This window comes from Oxyura jamaicensis, chromosome 1 (genome assembly GCF_011077185.1).
Source record: "Oxyura jamaicensis isolate SHBP4307 breed ruddy duck chromosome 1, BPBGC_Ojam_1.0, whole genome shotgun sequence".
NCBI classification, from domain to species: Eukaryota; Metazoa; Chordata; class Aves; order Anseriformes; family Anatidae; genus Oxyura; species Oxyura jamaicensis.
In genome coordinates this window covers 160,185,135-160,207,226 of record NC_048893.1, presented here as the reverse complement: position 1 = coordinate 160,207,226, position 22,092 = coordinate 160,185,135, and the positions used below count along the sequence as shown (strand labels likewise).

Here is a 22,092-nt window from a genome sequence, read left to right as displayed (position 1 = left end):
ATATAGACTTAAAATTCCTTTGGTCTATTAAAATAAACTAAAGGAATAGGAGAGCTTCAACAGAAGAGCATGAAAGCTCCTTTTTTGTTTGTTTGTTTGTTTATACAGTTTGCCCTAATTCTTACAAATTTGTGAAGAGTTTTAGTTGATGTGATTTTCTTCTTGTTGTTGTTGGAATGGATCTTTCATTAGTCTCCTTCATTCCTTTATTCAGCACCTGAGACTCAAGCTGCAGAAAGGGAGCCTGTCCGGCAAAATTTTGTATGACTGCTGTGGTTGCAATGACAACTTCTTTACTAAATTTACAGGAAGAGGAACATGATTGCACTGACAATTGTAGATCTACCAGTATGAAGACACAAAGACATGAGATCACAAAGCAGCTGTTGTTTTCTAAGGGTTGAAAACAACATTTCCAAAAGAGTACTATCATTGGGCATTTTAAACTGCTTCTGGCTGAGTAAACTGGACCAATGTAATGTACAATTGCTAGAGATTAGAGAGACTTATTTCTGCATGAAAAAAGCCCTATCAGGTTAGCTGGTTTTGACAAGAAGCCTCCTCAGACTGGAGTTAAGAATATAGATGACACCAGTAATTTTTTGGCTATGTAGAAAGCAGATTGCTGACAAGATGAAAGCCTCTGATGTTCTTGGTGGCCTTGAAGGGTAAACATGTATATGGAGCACACAGAAGATCTCACTGCTCCTTGTTCTTTTATCAGAACTTAAGTATACCATAAGACTTGCTCCTGTTAATACATACAACCTGTCTAGCTCCAATAAATCGACACATGGCAGTGCAATGCTGCATGCATGATATATATGTATACATATGCATGGTCCCTTGGATCCAACTTAAATACGTCATGATACTCATACTATTTCAACTTTCACATCTCTAGCTACCATATATGTCTGTATTTCTTTGTGTTAAACAAAGTGCTTTCGAGACAAGGTTTGAATTTCTTTACTTAAACCTTAAATGTCAGGCTTGAAATCTCTAGTCAGGGACTGAGATGTCTGCTGAAAAACAGATGTCCCCAGGGTAAGATTCATCTCATGCTGTCTTTCTCAAGTGGCTGGAAGTGATAGAGAGGAGCACAGCTGTTTAGGTAAGACTGGAGGTTGGATATGAACTTTGAAAATGAGTTGAGCTGAATACTGACCACAAAATTTATTAAAGATGAAGCACACACTGCATTTTGCAAAATGTTGCTCTCCACCTCTCCTCTCCTTTGTGGCTAAAATTCAGATTGGTTTGAATTCACAGTGTTTATGTATGTTGTGGTAAACTGGAATTAATCCATGGAAAGCAGGCCTTCCACCACTGTAAAATTAGCCTAAGATATTAATAATGTTTCCCTAAACTTAAGGCAGGAAGGGAACTAAAAAATAAATAGTACAAAAATTGGTGTTATGATAAGCTTTTGTAATTATATCTCATATCCTAGATAGCAGTAGAAGAAAACTTCTAGTAGTAGAAAATCAGACTGTTAATCCAAAAACTCCTAAAATAATGAGAAGTCTTTAACTGATTTCAGTGCCATTGCATTGTCTTTACATTAATTACCTCCTTAAAGTGTTTTGATTGGTAATGAGGTGAATATCAAATAACTTTGAGAGGAGTCTGAAAGCTTTATGCTTATATATGCTTTATAGCTTAAAATATGATGAACTAAGATTCGGGATTTACTGGTTCTGATGTCACTGCATCTCCATGTCTCGTACAAGGGTGGATGCAGCCCCCATGTGAACAGGGTATGTGATACTGCTGCTCCTTCCCCTTGGATACTAAGGCAAACTTCCCCTGTCCAGGTAGTCCCAAGGGACACATCTGTGTGACTGGGGAACATGAAAACCTGTAAGAGAAGTCTTGTACCAATGTATGTACCAGATGGATAAATAGCTTGAAAGCTTACTTTTGAACAATAGGTAACCATGTCCAAAGGAATGACAGGTCAGGTTTCTCCTAAATTGACTTTATCACCAAATATTCTTTAGAATGATGAAGTGCTTACTTAAGTGCACAGTTTTTTAATCATGGGCCAACACTGTAAGCAACCCCCCCTGCCCCAACATGCATTATTATAGCTTATAGATAATACTAAGTTCTCCTTTTCATTGATCCAAAATCTTGGCTAGTGAGGGTGTTGAATTCAGCATACTCAAGAGAACATGTCTGGGAAGGTATGTAGAGGTATGCTTCCCACCTCCTTCCTGCAGAGTGGATTGTATACTCTCTCCAAATAGCAATGCTGGTAACTACTCTCTGTCTCAAAATCAAAAGACCTGTTCTTGAGATCTGGTACTGGTATAGTAGGTGTTTCTTATGGGGCATAAGGAATTTCCGTCTCTGGTTAAAGCAGCTTAATTTGCTTTTTTTTTTTTTTTTTTTAATGACTTGATTAGATTATGGTCCTGGCTTTAGAATTTGAGCTTTTATGTAGAAATAGGAAATATTAACTGTATTTATTCTGGTGAATACTATATAAGCTTTGCACAGGAACAACATGTAAAAGACCTATAACAGTCTGTTTTCATGTTAGGTTGCTTAGATAACATCCCCTTCCACAAACCCACGTGGTTGATACCTTTACTGTCAAAAACACCTCTCCAAGGAACAATCATGGTGTGGAAGTTCTGAGTCAGAGAAAACAGATCTAAGTTCTTCATCTATTTTTGATAATGCTGTTCTCCACAGAACTGTGGTGTTAATAGTGCTGAACAGTCATCTCAAGCTAGTAGTTACTAACCCTACTGTGTCAGAGCTGCATCTTGGTCAAGTATCTCTGACGAGGATGCTGCAAGTGTTGAATTATCTAGACTGTGGAGGTAACTCCGGCAGCTGCATAATCCTGGATGCTTGTTTATCTGCAGACATTTCCATGATTCCTTCAGACCTCAGAGGAGGATGTTGTGCTGCTCTGCAGAGTAAATGTCTGCTGGGTGGGAGTGGTATGAGTTATATGGCATATAGATTTCCAGGGCTGGCAAGCAGCAGGTTAGTGAAGAGATGTGCAGAGACCCAGGCAGGCTATTTCTCAGACCTGGGAGACACTTCAGACCAGAAAGCCAGCATTTAAAGAAAAAACTAAAGGACAATTTTCATTTCAAGACTTAGTTGTTTTTGTTATTTGTGGAGAACGGTGGCAAATGGAACATGTAAACCTGTACTGAGTGATTGCAGATATGTTTCCCATAGTATTCTGTGAGATTTTGCTGTATCACACTGTAACTGAAATATAGACAAAGCTGTTACCAAACCTAATGAATCCAAAAAAAAAAAAAAAAGCTGAGATCACCTGATCACCTTCACAATGCTTATGCAATAAGCATGAAATTTCTGATTTTGTTGATAGTGATGTTACAGAATATGTCTTTTTCAGAATGGTAATGTTAGAGTAATCTGTGACAGACCTGTGGTTTAAAAAGGAATATATAAATTATTTCACAAATTGTGCCAACCAAAGCATTTTCCCTTTGGATTGGCAGGCAGTGTTAAATGAATAGGGAGAAAAATGTGATTTACACTGATCATTATGCTCAGAATGTTAAAATGATATGTGTGCCATATCTTCTGACGCTGCTCTGCTTAAATTTAATGCTTTTCCATTCTGTAGACTGAATGGGAATGCCCCTGTGAGGACCCCTTTTTTTTTATGCTAGAGGAATGAAGACACCACTCATAAATTGGTATGGTGTGGAGCTTTCTGCAAGGTTATTTGAACTATGTGAGACCAGATTGGTTATACTGGCCAGTTTGGATGCTGTTAGTTGCTAGCGAAGCTAGCTGGTGTTAGTTTTTGTCATGGTCTTACCTTTCTCTAGGTAGATAGATGTAACAGCCTCCTCCTGTTCTGGGCTCTTTGACACTCTGCTCTGCTCTGTGGTGTAAACAAACCTGCAAGTCTCTCGTTGATCCACTACATGTGGAATAAGACAACTTAGGTTGCTATGGTTGTGTCTTCCTCTAATCTTTTTATATGGAAATATAACCCACTTTCTCTTCAGCAGGCATACACATCCTGTTCTAACTTCAGTCTTGCCTGCAGGAACTGATTCCCTTTCAGATCTGCTAGCTGAGATGATTACATGATATTTTTTTGGATGCTAATTGTTAAAATCAAAATATGATGAATTTGCCAATGATGTTACTCTGCTCTGTGCTATATCTGTAAGTAAGTAATTATTGTAAGACATTGTAAGACACCTTCCTTTTGGCACATCATAGAGGCTGTTCTCTGACAGGCATTTCTTTTGGAGGCAATGGTAATTTCACCAGCCCCACATTCCTGCTGCTCTTGTCTGCTTCTCCATCTCTCTCTTAAATGCCCTGACAACTTGCCAGCATCTTCCTGGTAAATTGGACCAAATAACTCTTCTTTATTAAAAAAATATAATTACAAAAAGTTCATTTTAATAAAGATGAATTAATTGGTCTGATTGAGCATGAAGTCTTGCAAGGACAGTTTTAATTGCTGGTACAGTGTACCAGTACAGCTGAGGGAATGGCATGGGGAGGGCTGGGGTAAAGCATCATCCTGTAGGAAGGTAGCAAGGCCTCCCCTTCAAGCTGCCAAGAAAGACGTGCAACAACTTTAATTGAATTGTGAAAACTGTTTAGGTTGGATGATTGCAAGCATTGCTGTGCATTAGCGCTACAGAGGAGTTGTATTTTTCACTTGCTTTGAAAAAGGGAAAACTGAAGGCAGTCTCTGAAATCTGCTTCTAAGCTCTGTTTATTGTTCCCTTTAATGAATGTTGTCAGAGTTAGTTTCTTTTGAATATATACAGAGATCTGTATCTGAGCCAGTTACACTGGGCTCCCTTTGTAGTCAGTGGAGACAAACAGACACAGCTCTTGTCCTTTTAAAGCGGAGGGAAGGTGAATCATGCCCTGTTTTTTCTCCTTTTTTTTTCTTTTCTTTCCTTTTTTTTTTTTTTTTTTTTTTATTTTTCTCTTCCTGTGGTGACAAGGTCAGCCATAAATGTCTATACATAAGACCGTCTTTATTGTGTCTCTGTGACACAGGTTCCTGTGCCCTAATGCGCCATAAATAGACAACTAGAAGAGAGTGAGAACAAGGTGAAAGAGCATACACGTTTTCCCTGACACTCACAGATATATTTCCAGTACAGAGACTGACTGAACCAGATGGGATTTCTGATTTCGATGTGATCATTTAACCTTTGGTGGATTCCTCATGAGTGAATTTGTGTCGTCTCCCCATGTAAATTTTTAGCATGCACAGTGTCCTTGAGTAAGAATTCCTTATTTTGGAAGCTCCTAGTTCCTTGTTTGAAGACTCTTAACATTAAGTGAGGTAAACACCCTTCTTAGTGAATGAGATTATTATAGTTTGGCAGAAGAGAATGGGGCTATAGATTTGTTTCAGGTTACCTTATGTAGTAATTCTCATGAGAATGAGTCTTCTGCTTAGGTAATTGTATCTTGTTTCAAATTAGTTGAAATGTGAGAGCTTGTATACTTATAATTCTGATTAAGAATCCACTAAACAGAAGGAAAATACATCAGACTAGCAGTTTATATAAAATGGCACTCGCTGAATATGGGAGCTGGGGAGAGAACAGCTATTTGGGCCCTAGGTCATGCCTTAGGTATAGTATTTCAGCACCATATTTGGCCAATTTCTCGAAAAAGGGAAACTTGGAAGCCACATTTGTCTGTTACCTCTTCCTTGAAAATTTGTTTTTGGACCTGTGCATGCAGGGAGAGTTGTGTGCCCTGAAAGAAAATAAGTGCTGAGACAATTGCGTTTTTCATGAAGCATCTGTACTTGACTGTTTATATAACTGATTGGTTAAAAGTTCACCTATGAAGAAGAGGCAAACTAAAAGAAAAACATACAAACAAACAAACAAAAAACTAACCATCCAAAGCACATAGTTTTCACAAGGGAAGAAGGGAAGGTATCCTTTTTTTTTTTTTTTTTTTTTTTTTGTAGGAGGCATGTAACTCATACCTCTCAGTTCCATTTTCTTTCTAGACTTTTGAAATACTTTCAAAAACATCATTTTTATGAAAAAAGTTGAGTTGGGGGGTGGTGGTTAGAGACTCTCTGCAATTCAGTGCATTGCAGTTGGAATGTAACGTAGTCATTTTTCCAGTATATAATGTGTCCAAAGACAATTTTCAGATCAGCCTTTCATTAAGTTACTTTGAAATAGAATAGCTCATCTGTCTTGAAAAATATAGAAAACTTACCTGTCCATACTGGTAGGCAATAATGGCACAACTGGAATATGTCTAACAAAGTACAGCATTCCTGAGTCTTAGATTTATATTTTGTTCACCAGTTGCAGTGTGCCAAACACATGCTGTTGATTACATTGCTTTGCTGTACTAAGTGAAAGTTCTAGAAACTACTGCCATTTAGATACACTTTCTGATTGTACTTTTAAAAGAGGCCTATGCTATCTTTGTGGGGGGCAGATCTTGAGGTATATGAATTGCTGTAGTTTGATATATTTAGACAGTAGTAAACCAATACAAACCAACAGGACTACTTTCTCATTCTACACTAGTATTTAATCCTTTTATATTATTTTTCAAAAAGGACTTGCTTTATGTGAAAGAATTGGGAAACAAGGTTTTTCAGGTCTCACATACACTTAAAACACATTATTTGTCAGTTTTCCTAGGCTTAGATGAAAGTGGGCAATCTTTATTAATTCTCTGAGCTCCTCCTAATGTATCACTGAGTGGTCTAGCCATAGTGGCAGTTGTTTTCTTCAGACATTTGACACGGAATTTGAAGTTGATTTGGATTGTTCTTTGTGTAAAAAAAGTATTTAATCTCTCTTTTTGATTTATTTATTTATTTTACATGGCAATCCTGTATATTGACTACTAGAAACACTGTGAAAATGTAGAATTTTGTAGCAGAATTGCATTCTTGCAAAAAGCAATCAAGTGAAAACATTTAATTGATACATAATTTCTCACTGGCTAACCTACATTAAGAGTTCAGGAAGTCGTATGACTTAGCATAGAAAAACAAACAAAACCGAAGGAAAATATTGGCATTTATTTATTCAGCCACTGTAGTCTGGTTATGGAGGTTTAAGGTTTAAGGATAAATACATAAACAAAATTTTATTTTTTAGACTCTTGTTTATGGACTTGTGTGGTCTACAGTTATAGAGTTTATTTTGTCATCACTGCATCTGGGGAAAATGAGGTACCTTGCCTCTCTTGAACAAGACATCAAGGGACAAAAACAGCAAACAAGCCCCAAGAGCATTCTGTGAGCTGGGCATGGCAGTGCAGGGAAATAGTTTTGGACAATGACAGATTCAATGTGAGTGAAAATGTGCATTAAACATATAAAATGTGACTCTGTGCTGATGGCAAAATTTCTACCGGTGACTGAGTGGCTAAGGGAGCTACAGCTGTGGTTTTGAAACCATAAGAGCTAAAACAAGCTGTTGAGATGACCACGACTGCTGTGGGAGACTGGAACTAAATGTGATGCTTGAAAAGTTGAGACTTTGTGGTATAATATATTCAACAAGAGGGGAATATATACATACTCCAGACTAACTTCCAATTTTACAAGTACAACTCAACGCTCATATGCCCAGTTACTAGAGGCACAGAATTTGTAATATTGTTAACTAATAAAAAGCCTAATTTTTCACAGAAAGGTTTTTAGTCTGGTAATTGCAGAGGGTAACTTGGAAGCGTAATGTTCAAATAAATGCTGAAAGATGTTATAGTCATTCTCTTTTGAGCACAGAAGCTGAATGCCTTACCATGTGATGCAGGCCTAAGGATTGTGCATACTTCTAAGCTCCTTCTGCAGGAGAGCTACTGAGGTAGTTGAGAGACAAGATCTGCTTAGGCTTTGCTTTGAAACTTAGGTACCTGGAGATCCATCCCTGCACAGTGGCAGCACAGCATTGGATGCAGCTGAGTGTATAGCACCTCTTGTCCACCTGTTTAAAACTGTTATATAGGAGCTCTGAGTTTTCCAAGAACCTGAGTTCTACACAGTGAGTAGTAGGAGCCCATGTTTCCTACTTCTTAAGCAAATGTCCTCAAAATTGTGATTTTCAGCAAGTAGTGGGAACTTGCGTCTCCGTACTCTGTCTTTTCAAACATGTTAGCCACTTACCTGTTCCCAGGCATACATATATCCTTAAGAGGAGTTCCCAGACTCTGAATCACCATTTTACAGGGATCTAAAACTAAGGTTAAAAACATAACTTTGGGAGTCTCAGTTGGATGATGCCTCTTAGCTGGTTTAGACTACAGTAAGGAGTTGGTTTTGAATTCCCTTCTAGCACTCTTGAATTTCCCCAGTGATTAACAAAATGCTGAGCATTTTACTCATGAGAAAGACATTTTTCTTTTAAACGTAGATGCTGTGCACTGCCCATTTGCAGAATGTACCATAGAAGTAGTTTGGGTTTCCTTCTCAAAAGAAAGCACATCAGCAAGAAATTGCTGTGTAATTGGTATTCAGGCAGAACATGATGACAGTGCAGGGGCACAGGACACAGCACAAGACCCTAGATTTATCCTGACCTGCAGTTTTGAACTTACTGGATTGACAGTATTGTAAATACTCCTCCAATTTTTTGGGTCTCTCAATTGAGAGATTTTGTTGAAGCCATGTAGTTAGTACCTGTGTTCAGATAAATGTGTATATGCAATTCAGTTTATTTTTTAGCTTTGAATTCAAAAGGTATTTTTGTCTGAGCCAGAAGGTTTATATAAAACTTAAGCCAATTGAGTGGATGAGCAGCCTAGATTGCAACTCAAATAAAATTTGTTTACTCAGTAATATTATACATTTGTTTATGACTTTATTGTTTTCTGTTTTTATAGCAAATAAACATTTTTCATTTGTGTTGTTAAAGAGAAGGTAAGCTGCCATGTCACAGAATTCTGTCAAACTGAGTTTCATAGTGGAGTTATGAAAATGGATGATGTTTAAAATGTGCATGTACTTCTTTTGGTTTCTTGGAAGCTGTTATCCTTATGTTTTACATACAGCACCAACGCTCGATCTGTCTTTGTTTTGCTTCAGTGTAACTCCACAAAATTAAAACATGATGAGGGTCAATGCCATTTTTACCTTATGTTCCAGCTTATGAATGATCCCTTTAATTTTAATAGTAAGTTTTGGCTTTGCTTTCAAGACCAGATTTTTGTACGCGTGTTTAGAGATAGAGTACCTAAGTAGCTTAAATTAGGAATTGCTTCTAATAAAGGAATTATTTTAGGTATGGTACAGCATGCTCTGATTTTGCAGTGTGTTCCGTTACTTTGGAGCCATGAAATTATGTATATATGTTTCCTCTTTGAGATTTTCACATAAACTTTCCATCAGTTCTTATCAAATGTTGATTATTAACAACAATCAATGTGGTGAATATTTCTGTGTATATAGTTTCTCTGAGTTATTACTCTAGTCTACTGTAGCTTTTAATATCTCCAGAAAAGTTATAAAAATGAGATCTTAATTAATTTTTAAAATTTTAGTTGTGTTAGTAAACATTTTAAAGTTATGAAATATCCCCCTTGCTGCTGATTTAACTTTTAAAGGAAAGGTTTGGTTTGATTATGTAGACATTTTGAGAAGTCTTTTTAAAAAATATTATAATAGATGTATTAGATATAGTATATATAACACATTATGTTATCAGCAATCTAGTTATTAAGAATTGATCAAATTCAAGAAAATCATGGGGCACTTCCATTCTAACTGTTTACTTTGAAGACTAGGACAATTTGTATTTTCATATTAAAGAATATTAATTCCATTTGTTGGCATAAAATGCCAACAGCTTCATGCTTCAAGAAGTCAAATTGTTAATGCATTTAACACATTGCCATGAGTAAATCAAATGGAATTTTTTTTTTCTTCTTTTGTCTTGATGGTTCTTTAGATATGCCTGCTTTCCTTTCCACGGCTGACGCTTTTTCTTCCTTTAGTGTGTCTTCAGTATAAGGCACTCAGAGAAGGATTATTCAAGTTTCTAGTCAAATGCAAGGGTTAGAAACTTCCTTGTTTTTGAAGGGTAGGTGAGTTTCTTAATTCATCTCTGGACAACCAGAGTTGGGGCTTTAAGAAAAACTACAAATATTATAAGAATCAGAGATGGACTTTTAAATTTAAAATAAGGGTCATCAAAACATTGTCTCATTCTCTGGAAAAAGTCTGCTGCGAACAGTTAAGGAAGTGCAAATCTTTGCATGAGTAATGGTGTTTTACTGTGCTAATCAGGGCAGTCTCAGAATCAGTTTGGAGTAAAATAACTGTCCTAAAATGACTATCCCTTTCAGTATTATGTGATTTTACAAATCTTACTTTAATTTATATATTTGCCTAGATGTAAGTATCAGTCCTTCCTACATACGTTTTTATATTTTTGGCATAGCACAAGACTTATTTAAGTCTGATTTTTCTGTCTTTGTTAAAACTGTTGAAGTACTCAGCATGTACTTCATTTTGATATTTCCATTTGAATCCTAATGAAAATACTTTTCTATATTAGATCCTAAATAATGAAACTAATTGTACATATAAACAATGTCAGTCCTTAGGTGAAGTTTCAACACTCTCAGGCTATACATGATACATGGTGACCGAAAACTGTAGAATTGGGGACATTAGAACAGTATTTCTCTAGAGTTTGTTGGCATCCTTCTCCCTCTTCCCTTGAGAACACATACGGTTTGAAAGAGTAATTTGGAATCTGTTTTGCCATAAATACTGATTATATTCTTACCGTGGGTTCTTGCTTTCACAGTCACAGTAACTGTTGCTTTGTGCTTCATGGGCCAGCTCACAGTAGTGATTGTACAGAGCAATGAATGATGTTTATTTGTGCTGTATGGTTGACCACATCTGTGGGTGAGAACATGCTGGCAGCTAATTGGCCTGGCAAATGATCAGTCTGTGACAAAACCAGATCTTGTGGTAGGCAGAAAAATAGAATTGTAAGGAACTCTCATCCTTTGCTCCTCACTGATGACTTCTAGTGAAAGTGACAGATATTAGCTGTGGATATGATATTTAGATCTATTCTATCATGCATGTTTCTTCAAGTGAATCCTGCGAATCAGTTTAATTTCTGACTACTCTTGAGTTTATCTGATCCCATCCATAGTATTACACACGAGTTTGTAGAATTGTGGTCATCTGAGTTTGCTCTCCTTTTCATCCTGTAACAATTACATACTTGACTTTTAAACTGATCACATCAATAAATGTTAAGGACAAATAGCTCTGTGTGGAAGCAGTTGTCATGTTGCTAGGCACTGGGCAATTTTCTAGAAGTGGTGCTGATGCTGCTCCTAGTTATGAACCGCAGGTTTAAGCAATTTTTTTTTTTTTTTTTTTTTTTTTTAGGAACTAGAATCATGAAAAATGAGGGAATTGTAATAATTCTGTGATGAGGTGACAGAAAAGATCACAATTTGCATTTTTATATCTTGCTTCCCTCCTTCAGACACTAAGGATTGCAGATGCCTCCCTTCCACTGCAGGCTAGGGTTGGAAACAAGCAGTTTCCTTCACTGCAAGCATAGTAGCACTGGTGGGAAGAGTACGAAAGGCTTATTTGTCCTTGCAAACCCAAGAGTGGGACAAACTCTTTGAGTAGGACAAAGCAAAAGGAATGGGGGAAACACTGTATTTTGGAATGATAGCTAATTGATTACTCCAAAAGGTTGCAGCAATGAGATTGACAGCCCACCAACATAATGCACTTCCTTTCTGTCCCCATGGCCACTCTGCGCTGACGTTATCAAGAAGGAAGTTTGTATGTCCGGATAAATCATTTTGGTGACAGAGAGGTTGTAAAACATGGAATGCTTGAACATTGTTTGAATATCTGTGAGCACATAGAAAAACTATATGAACAAGTCCATATAATAGAGTAGATTTGTGATCTAAACTCCAGTGTGTTAGACACTTAGCTTTTGAGGACTTTTGGTTTTGAAACTGGTTTGCAACACTCATCACAGCAAAGTACTCCTACTAAGTGTTAAAGTTATCCCATTGATTTCTAAGCTAGATATATGTATATCCCTAGCTCCCTCCCTTGTGTCACTGTAAACAGCACCTCTCAGGACAAAACAGAATCTATCACAAATAAATATGTGATCTTTTGGTTTTCTTCTGCACAAACTGCTTGCATCTGAATGTGTTACCTGAAATTATATTTTTTAAAGTATACCTTTTCCTTTTACTTGCGGCAACTTTTATATCTTGTATTTATTTTCCAAAGACTGCATGAATATTATTTTAACTTTTTTTTTTTTTTTTTTTAACACATGCTAAAAATAGGCAAACCAAACTATATATGCATTCCTATTTTACTAGGTGAACTAAGAAAATATAAATTGAATAAACCTTTAGCATTTTTGCCCACTCTAAGCTCTTTGTGACATTACTGAACAGAGCATATGCCTTACAACCTTGTTGTAAGCCATCCATAGAAAAAGATGTGCTCTGTTCTATTATTTGGTTGGTCCTCAAAAATAGTGAAAAAATTTCATGCTTTTGTAGCCACAAACTTAACGCTGTAAAAAGAGAAGTGAGAATATGTCATGGTAGCTTAAAAGCCTGCTATGGGATTATATTTTTTTTTAGCACTTGATGGATGGGTGTATTTTACTGCTTTGTCTCTGAACTCTCATAGCTGATAATTGTAATTCAATTGTGTGATGATTGATTGCCATGAACGATTCCTTGAAGAGCACTACAAATTTAATTTGTTTCTCTATTAACTGTAACAGGTTTTGCTTCCTCTGTTACTTTGTCTTGACACACAATGATATATGTAATAAATATATGCCTAAATAGTGTATACATAGAAAATAGCAAACAACACATACTTACTAGAAAACTCAGTGGAACAAAGTCTTACCTGTAGAAGGTTCTGCTGGTCTTCTGTTTTGCTGCTGAACTTGAACCACTATTTCCCATTTTCCATGAGTAAACAATGCATAATGAAGAGATTGTGGTTAGATGATTTTCTCTCTAATAGCACTATTTTATTTATAACTATAAATCTTTTTTCTTTTTCTTTTTCTTTTTTTTTTTTTTTTTTTCCCTCCTCCCTGACATCTGTAACAGCTAGCCGATGGCGGAACCTCTTCTCTACACCTGTCTCCTTGGCTTTTCCCTATAGTCCTGTTGCAAGACTCACCCCATATACCAATGGCTTTAATAGTCCCAGCTTCTCTAAAACCTCCAGTAAAGCAATACTAACACCTGAACGGACAGGTAATGCTTAACTTTTTGTTGATTTATGGGGCTTACAAAATTGCTTAATCAAATCTAATCTTGCTAGCATTTAACAACAGTGCACCTTTCAGATGATTGTGTATAGACTCTCAACTCAGAGGGATTCTTTTATTAAAATGACCTAAATTTTTGCAATGAGCTAGCAATGTAGGTTATTTTCTGTGTTCCACAGCATGTTGCAGGAAGGCAATGCTAATAAACAGCCTAGATCTCAATAATGGTTAACCTGAGCATATATTTGCAACAGCGTCAGTTTAAACAGTTCCCAGCTTTGCCCTTTCTTCCCTCCTAATCCACTGTGCCCCTTCTTTATGTCTATAGAAACATTTGTGCGCTATTCCATGGAGAATTTACCTGTTATAAAAATAGCCAGCAGAAAGATGGCTGTTTTCAATCTGGCACCATTGCTACTATCCAATATTTATTTTACTTTTGCCACAAATTTTAAAGGGAAACAGGAATTTTAGGAAAAAAAGACCCACTTTCAGTGAATTGTGAAGAGTTGCATTTTTCCTTCTTCAGTACAGGTATCAGGAGTCAGTTTATATCTATGGTTTCTCTTAAGTTGAAATGTCAATGGAGAAAATAATCCCCTGGGAAGAGGCATTAACATTTTATTGCTGGCAGTAGCAGATACGGTGTGAGGAAGTTAGCATCTGTGCCACACTGCTCTGTGCGCAATATTCTTTACCACATGTGAAATCTGTGCACAAAACCCTGTTAAGGAATATGGGCGCAGCAGGTGAGATACAGATACAGACTATAATTGCTTCATGTAGGGGTGTGTGAGCTAGATGTCTAAGCTCCCCTATTCAATGGGATGTTGTTTAGTTCCTAAACAAAAGCATCTAGTTCTGTGTCTCTTATGTAGCTTCCAACTGCTGCTCCAAAAGACTACAGGGGGTACTACCTCTGCAAAACCTAGAGAACTGTTATAACTTGCAAATTTGAAAAGGCAAACAAAGATATTTACCCCTTACAATCCTTCCAAAGTTAAGTAATCCCCTGCATGTGCTTTTCTGTTGGAGATCCTGTTAGGGAACAGCTAATTTTATGATGAATTTTAGATGAATGCTGTGCTAGAGGACACAAACACATCTGTGATATAAACACAGCTTAAGAGCCTTCATCATAGTGGTTATTATCCTGTAGGCAGTGAGTCTCTGGTGGTCCAAAGGATATTAAGAAGTAAACTGCTTTTTTATTTGCATTTTTTTTTTTCTCTAAAGTTGGGCAAAAACTAGTTCATTCAAATAATTGCAATTTAGATTATACTTTTACAACTGTGCAGGAAAAAATAGAATCCAGTGCCCTCTCTGAAAATTAGCTCTGTGAAGGAGGAATTGTTTTCTCTGTTGTTGCATAATGCCTAGTTCAGTCTTAATTTTTATAATAATTTATTTCTCTGATGATAATATAATTTAAGGAAAAACAGTACAATTTAGGTAAATTGCTGGAATATGGAATCTGAGTACTGAGCAGAAGTTGGAGGCACATATGCACTCAGTTTTCAGAACAAAACAGGGAGAACCAGAGTCTTGTAAGAAGGATTCAAATGCAGATAACTTTAGAGCACACTAACTAGTCTGAGCTAACAGAACTGAACTTGGTAAATTATCCATTTGTCTGGGCTATGTAAGACTATTTTTGGAAAAAGCAGAAGAATTTGTGATCTTTTACTACACTTATGTGTATCAGTTCCCCTTGCTAATTGTTAGTGGGTTGCACTATACTTCTGAAGGTTTTCATCTGATATATATATAAGGTATTTTAAGCTACCATAATGTAAAGGGAAGTTAGTCATGAATGAAAAACGGCCAGACATATTCACAAACTAAAGATTATGTGTTCTTTTTACATAGGTTACATTTCTAGAAGTTCCCCTTTGAGCCCACAGTCATCAATAGACAGTGAGCTGAGCACCTCAGAGCTGGAGGATGACTCCATCTCCATGGGATACAAACTGCAGGACCTCACCGATGTTCAGATCATGGCTCGTCTACAGGAAGAGAGTAGGTGGCTTTTTTCTTAACTGTTTTTCAAAATAATTTGAGGAAGATCACCCACAGCAGTCAGAACTGCTCCTGTCTGGTCTCAGTCAATTGGACCTTTCTTAAAAGGTGTCACCTCTTCAGTGACAGGTGGAAAAACTCTTCATCTGAAAGCACAAGGTGTCAACATTGTTGAGTTCAGGTTAAGGGTACTGGATATTTCAAAACATGATTCTTATGTATTGATGAATCCCAACTAGTAGCTCCATACTCCTTGAGCACATTTTTAGTTAGCTGTTTTACAGTGTCTTACCATACTATTTAAATTATTTTATATGACAGGGAAGGGAGATGCTAAAGCATTTTTTTCATGCATACATGTCATGAGAAAGGAAAAAAATATAAGCAGTTCTCATGGTTTTTTTTTGCTCCTACTTTGTTTTTAATCCTCAAATTAATTTTGATATGAATTCCCCTTTAAATTCTTAATTTTGAGGTATAGGAATCTGACATCTTGGTGTAAGACTTGTGATTATGCACAAATCTGAGCCCAAGGGTTTTTCTGACATTATATTCTGGCTTGATAGTAATTTATGGAAAATAACTATTTTATTAAAGGCTATTTGACTTAGAATTCATTCAAACAACAGACCATATATGTCTTACTTTCTATTAGTGCTAAGTAAGACATAAAAGAGGAAATTACGTTATTAAAACAAAGGAAGTTCAGAGATGATGACTGAAGGACAGTGCAAAATAATACCTGACTACCTGAAATGAAGATAAAATGTGAGCAAGAAATTAAGAGATCCAATGTGGCCAGACCAACCAGACTTGTCAGCAATTGAACTTGCTGTAAGTTTGGTAGCACTCGTTACATTCAGCAGAGAAATTCAGCAAGTGTGAAACTTTCCAAGGGAGCTGAATTCTCAACTAATGAATGTGTATTGTCACAGCTTGGAAAATTTCTGATATTATGTGCAAGTGATAAGAATTTTAAAAAAATATTTTTATGATTATCAAAGATATGAAGGAACATGTTATTTAAATGTCATCTGTGCTCTCCTCCTTCAGAGTTAAGTTTAAAAAAGACTTCAGGTACTTAGCTCTCTAAGAATTTAGGTCATTGGTAAACTGGAAAAAAATACTGTTTTTTCTTCTAATCTATTTCCAGCGTAGTTGCTGTATCTTACCCCTGTCTTAGCAATTTGTACACAATCTTTGAATGAAGGTTGTTGCCCACTTAATCCTGAAGAAAGTGGTAGCATTATACGTGCATGTAAACATGCATGCACCTTCACATACATGAATAGAAACTCCCACTCAAGAGGGAAAAACAAGCATATTAAGTAATTCCCATTATGGCAACAAAGACATCAGTTAAGGCTGAGAGTTTTTTGTAAATTTAAGGAAGTTGTTATTCCCAGCTATTCACAGAATTATTCAGCTGCTGGAAAGGTGATGCCTTCCAGGGCTGACTGCTGTGCAGTCAGGAAAAAGGGGCTGTGGGAGGGCTGTGGATGCTTCCCCCTCACTTGGCCTGGAGCAAACTTGCTCTTCTGTGGCAGTGCTAATAATTGGATAGTTTTCAACAACTGACATTTTGAGAAGAATGTGGTAAAATGCACGTCTAAAATACGACAGCGCTACCTACCTCCAACCATTTTACGTGAAATTGGGTGGTAGCAGGAATTCACTCTGGTTCAGAGAGGTTGGAGAGGTGGAATATTTTCATGGCATATATGTTTGGGAAATGTCATTGCTAGCATTTTTATTGCAGAAATTTAAAAGCATAATAGTGATTTGGAAAACTAATTGGGTGAGTGTTGACTTCTCCTCTGATTTAGGTTGTTTAGAAGTTAAATACTTAATACTCAGGTAGTCTTCTCACTGTTAGAGAATTAAACAGGCACCCCATGAGGGCAGTTCATGTTATTTAAAGAGAAGCATCTAAGGTGACTCACACATACTGCATTTTGGAGATGACTTTTTTTTTTTCTTTTTTTAAAAAACATATTAAAAAGACATCTCAAGGGAAGTAATTCAGGCTCAGATACCTGAAAGGGAGACAGTGAAAGTTAGATCTGATGAATCCTACAGCAGATCTTCAGCTTGGTCACATTGCCAGTCCAGTTCTTGCTGTAAAATTGTCTACTTACTTGCTGAGTCTGCAGGATTGAAGTGTATGTTAAGAGCTGATCCGTTAGCAGAAGCCAAGTCATCTTCTTCTTGGAATTTACAGGCCTTAGACAAGATTATGCTTCAACTTCAGCATCAGTGTCAAGACACAGTTCGAGTGTATCGCTGCACTCAGGAAAGAAGGGAACATGTAGCGACCAGGAATATGATCGCTATAGCCTTGAGGACGAGGAAGAGTTTGACCACCTCCCTCCTCCACAACCACGCCTCACCCGCTGCTCCCCGTTCCAGAGAGGAATCCCACATTCACAGACTTTCTCCAGTATTCGGGACTGCAGGAGAAGCCCAACTTCCCAGCACTTCCCTTCAAGTACTTATCAGCAGCCCTACTATTCTCCTCAAGCCCAAACACCAGAGCAGCAACCAAATAGGATTAACGGAGGTGGGTTGCATGCTTTTCCAAGAAAGTCTTTTCCTTGTGCCTCTCTGTTCAAACTGCCAGTTTTAAGGATCAAGTTGGGAAAACCGAGTGTAAAGTATTTAGTTTATGACCGCTAGATCAGTCCATTAATTGCAACAACCACTTTAAATCTGCGCAAATGATTGTGACTTTTTGTTATTAGAGGAGTGTTATTGTTAGGTAATTTGCTACCAAATGTAATCTGTGACTCAGTCATGAAAGTAATTACTTTAGTCAGCAATAAAATGTTCTTTGTATAATTGTACGAGCGCAAGTGGAGAAAGAAGATAAAGGAAAAAGAGCATCTTCCAGGCATCTGCTGGTTGACTGGAAAAGCTGATCAGGTTTTTGTGCTTAGCCTATGTATGGCCATCATAGATCCATCAAAATATGAAATATTTACAAGACATTTCATTCCCAACTACATTCTCTTTCTTACTTGCTAACTTTTCCATTAATGTAGCTTTGCTGTGAATGCATGATGAGTGCTTGTAACAAGGATGAATGTTCTGCTCTTGCTCCAAATCTGGTAGGGTGGTCTGTTGAAGCAGTAGTAGATAATGTCATTCCCAAACTACCCTGAGCCCTTACTGCTTTTTGCACTGCATTTGAGATGTGTTTCAGAGTTTCTTTTTTTTTTTTTTTTTCTCTTGGTACTTATTCAAGAATTAAGTTTCCTTCCATTGTTGCTGTTACCTTCCTTTTCATTCCTTATTATGATCATAATTTTCTTCCTCCTGCTGTGTCTTACTTTGCTGTTCCTTCAGTCCCCGAGCTAATTTAAGACTGTCAGTTTTCAGTCAAGGTCTTGTTTGTAATATTACAGGTTACAGCTCACCCTTGGGCAAGAAAATAAATGTGTTGTTCGAAACAGTTCCTATTTATAGAGTGCTACAGGTATGCATGTTACTTTCCTGACAAATCGGGCATGACAGGTTGGTGCCAAGAGCTCTGGCATTGAGAGTAAGACACAGCATGAAAGTATAATCGACAAGTGGCAGCATACAAAAAAAGGCTAAGGTTAATGCAGAGTACAACAATGTGGGCTTTTGTCGGTATAGCATATGTACCACATTCATTCCAATGTTATATTTCTCAACAGTGACGTACAAGAATGGAACAGTGGTGAACTGCTTGCAGAAAATCTGTCTGGGAGAGAGAAAGGAAGGCTATGGGACATTTTTGATTCAGGAATGTGGGCAGAATGTTGTGCTGCAATCTTTCTGTATGGTTCCCAAAGCCTTTTTCAATGATGTCATGTTCATGTCAGTAGAACTTAGGCATTGGATTCCTACATGGAAATCCCAGAAAATATTTGCAGCACACTAAAAATAACAAAATTCTTCCTATTAACTAGAAAATATGTAAATGTAAAAGGCCACCAATTTAATCACCTGGTTGCCTTTTTTCTCAAAAACCTTGAGGTGATAGATCATCTGGTTGATGTCGCTTAGGAGATCAACATTTATGGCTCCAGTTAATTGTTTGCTGGAATGACAGACGATACTGTAATAGACAGTACCACTATCTTTAGAGGAGAATTATCTCTTTAGCTTCTGCACCTTCACCCTATGACTCATGCAGCAGTGATCAACAGAAATAGAAAATGCTGATCATGAGAAATATTTTACTTTTGCTGTGTTTTATTGGCAGACAAGGAGTAATTTATTTATTTTTTTATTATTTTTTTCTGTATCAAAGATGTGTATTATGACAGTATCTTCTCATTCACACTTCTCATCATCTTGGCAACAATGTCTTTCAAGAACTCCTACAGGTTGAAATTGAGATAGACTGCAAAATAAGAATTTGTCTGAAGCTCAATATAGTGCACAATGTTTCACACTGTTACATTTTACCAAGGCAGATGAGAAAGGGTGTGTGATGGATGGAGAGGCTAAACTGTTAAGTCACTCCTTTCAATATATGTGGAAAGTATCCTGGATAATTAATCAAAATTGCAAATAAATACTGACTTTTGGCTCTCAGTCTGGGAAGAAAAAACAGTGTTTGAGGTTGGCACTGCCTCCCCCAGAATTGTATATGTGTTTAGCTGGAGTACATTTTTTTGCCTTTAAGAGCAAACAGTATTGGAGTATTGGAGTTCTACCTGCCCTTAGTGAAGTTTGGTTGGTATGGTATGCTAGTTGAGGTACTTATTCTAACTTTAGGCCTGTACTACCTGTATTGTAAAAAATATACTGAAGGTGCGATAAACTTGGAAAATTTCAATACTTTTTTAAGAGTATACTCTTGTGTGCATGTTGAGTAGTTTTAATATATTTCTTCATATGAAACTGCATTAAGACGTGCCTTCAAGAATACAAATGGGAAAGATAAACTGTTTACCTAAACAGGGAACATCCCGGAAAGCATTCAAATGCCATAGCCAGGTTCCAATGGCTGGGAAGACGGTCCCCTAGATGTCACTCCCATAACAGAGTTGTTTTGACAAGGCTGAGAGGAGCTTAATGCTGGCCTGAAGGAAAGGGCAAGGGGGACGAGCTGTCAGCAAACAGAGGCTGGCAGTCACGGTGACTGTGCAGATGCAGACATGCATGCCTTCTGGGGACTGAGGTGGCTGCTTCTCCTTGCCATTTCCCTTCACTGGGCTTGCAAAGGTCTGAGCAGATAAGACTTCTGATTCATTGCTGTAAATGCTTTTAGATTTTTTAAGGGATGAGTATGGAATGTTTTATTCCTAGGATGCATTTTGTGTGTTCATACACATGTATTGGATGGGATCTGCCTTGCTGATGGAGACACCTATGTTAGATTCCAGGATGTAGGTGCCCACATGCAAATGCAGTGCCTAGTTCAGCTGCCCACATATAAGCAGTTGCTGCTGTATGAGGTGCTCTGGTGCGCCTGCTTGACTTCACCAGAGACATCTGTCTGTGCTGTTCAGATGACTTAGACAACACAGGATCTCTCTTTTGAGAGATCCTGTTTCTGTGTGGAGGTCCACTAGAGCCAATGATTTACTTATTTTCCATTCACAGGATGGCATTTTAGACAACAGAGAGATCGTCAGTCTCATGTGTGTGGCCCCTGGTCATCTTCTGCGTGTACTTGGGGTGAAAGTATGCTCACAGATGTTCTCCAGCTGTGTTCTTGCCAGTGTATTTTAGCAAAGTGTTGCCCACTGCTGTAATTTTAACACTCTGCCATGCTTTAAATTGCCATTCATCTATTTAAAAACGCCGTATCATCTAGCCCTTTCTCTCAGGCCCGAGTTGTTCTTCTCCACTTATCCCACTAGTGAAGTGTCTGAATGAATGGGACCTGTCCTTTATGCTACATGGTAAATACTAACATGAAGTGGCAGGTGTGTGCAAATGTAAATATGTTAAGATGTGTTTAAAATGTATTTGGGACCACCTGTAACACAGGCTGGAGACATACCCAACGTTACCTCTAAAACATTTTGTAGCTATTGCCTGTAGTGTGTATATGCTATGTTTGTTTTCTAGTAGGTTTTATTTCAAGTTCTGCCAAGAATTCACTGATATAATTTTTGTTTGTTTGTTTGTTTGTTAAATTATACCCTCTCCTTAAGTCAGTTGAATTGTCTTTTTTGTTTTTGTAACTGTGGCACACAAGTAATCCCTTTAATTTTAATTTTATTTAAAATATTATTTTTTATTTCTGCTTTCTCTCTTTATTCTTTTTAATAGATGTTAATATTTATGCCTTTTATTATTTCTGATTTTTTGAGACCAGAAGTAATGGAGCAATAGTACTGTGAAAACGTCTTGAGCAGTGAAAATCCAGGATAGACAAGATACTGAAAAGGAAACTGGTCTTCTAATGTTCCAGCCCATTTTCCATATCTTTAGATAAGCTTACTGATAAAATTTTGTCCTGGTACTGTCTTTTTCATGTGCATTTTAAAGTGCCCATTGGTATAATACCTGAAAATTGGAAAGTTTGTACTTTAGACAAACTTATTCCAGCTAAAGAAGATATTTATTGTAATGCAGTAAGAAGGACCAGATGAAAAATACATCCTTCACTGAGTAGCAGCAGTGCATGCTTTTTGGTTAATTTTAATTTGCATTTTCCATTAATGTTTCATGTTGTTTTTTAAAATTGTAGCCTGGCTGATACCTTCATAAACAGGTCACCAATACCATTCACTTTAAAAATATTGCTTTCTCTTTTCAGAAGTTGTTAGTTACGAGTTATTTTCGTGCTTATACTTCTGGGGAATAC

The 22,092-nt window shown here is 37.1% G+C and overlaps 1 protein-coding gene across 2 annotated transcripts in view; it reads left to right on the top strand.

The window, feature by feature from the left end:
* The window catches only part of SLAIN1 (SLAIN motif family member 1), a 51,437-nt gene that overhangs the window by 15,767 nt on the left and 13,578 nt on the right, over positions 1 to 22,092 (top strand). Inside the window, exons 3-5 of one of the 2 annotated variants that reach the window (XM_035320066.1) lie at positions 13,117 to 13,266; positions 15,150 to 15,299; positions 17,521 to 17,859. In XM_035320066.1, the coding sequence (XP_035175957.1) occupies positions 13,117 to 13,266; positions 15,150 to 15,299; positions 17,521 to 17,859 (639 nt within the window). The remainder of the gene's footprint in view (positions 1 to 13,116; positions 13,267 to 15,149; positions 15,300 to 17,520; positions 17,860 to 22,092) is intronic. The other variant, XM_035320076.1, reaches the window with a different exon arrangement.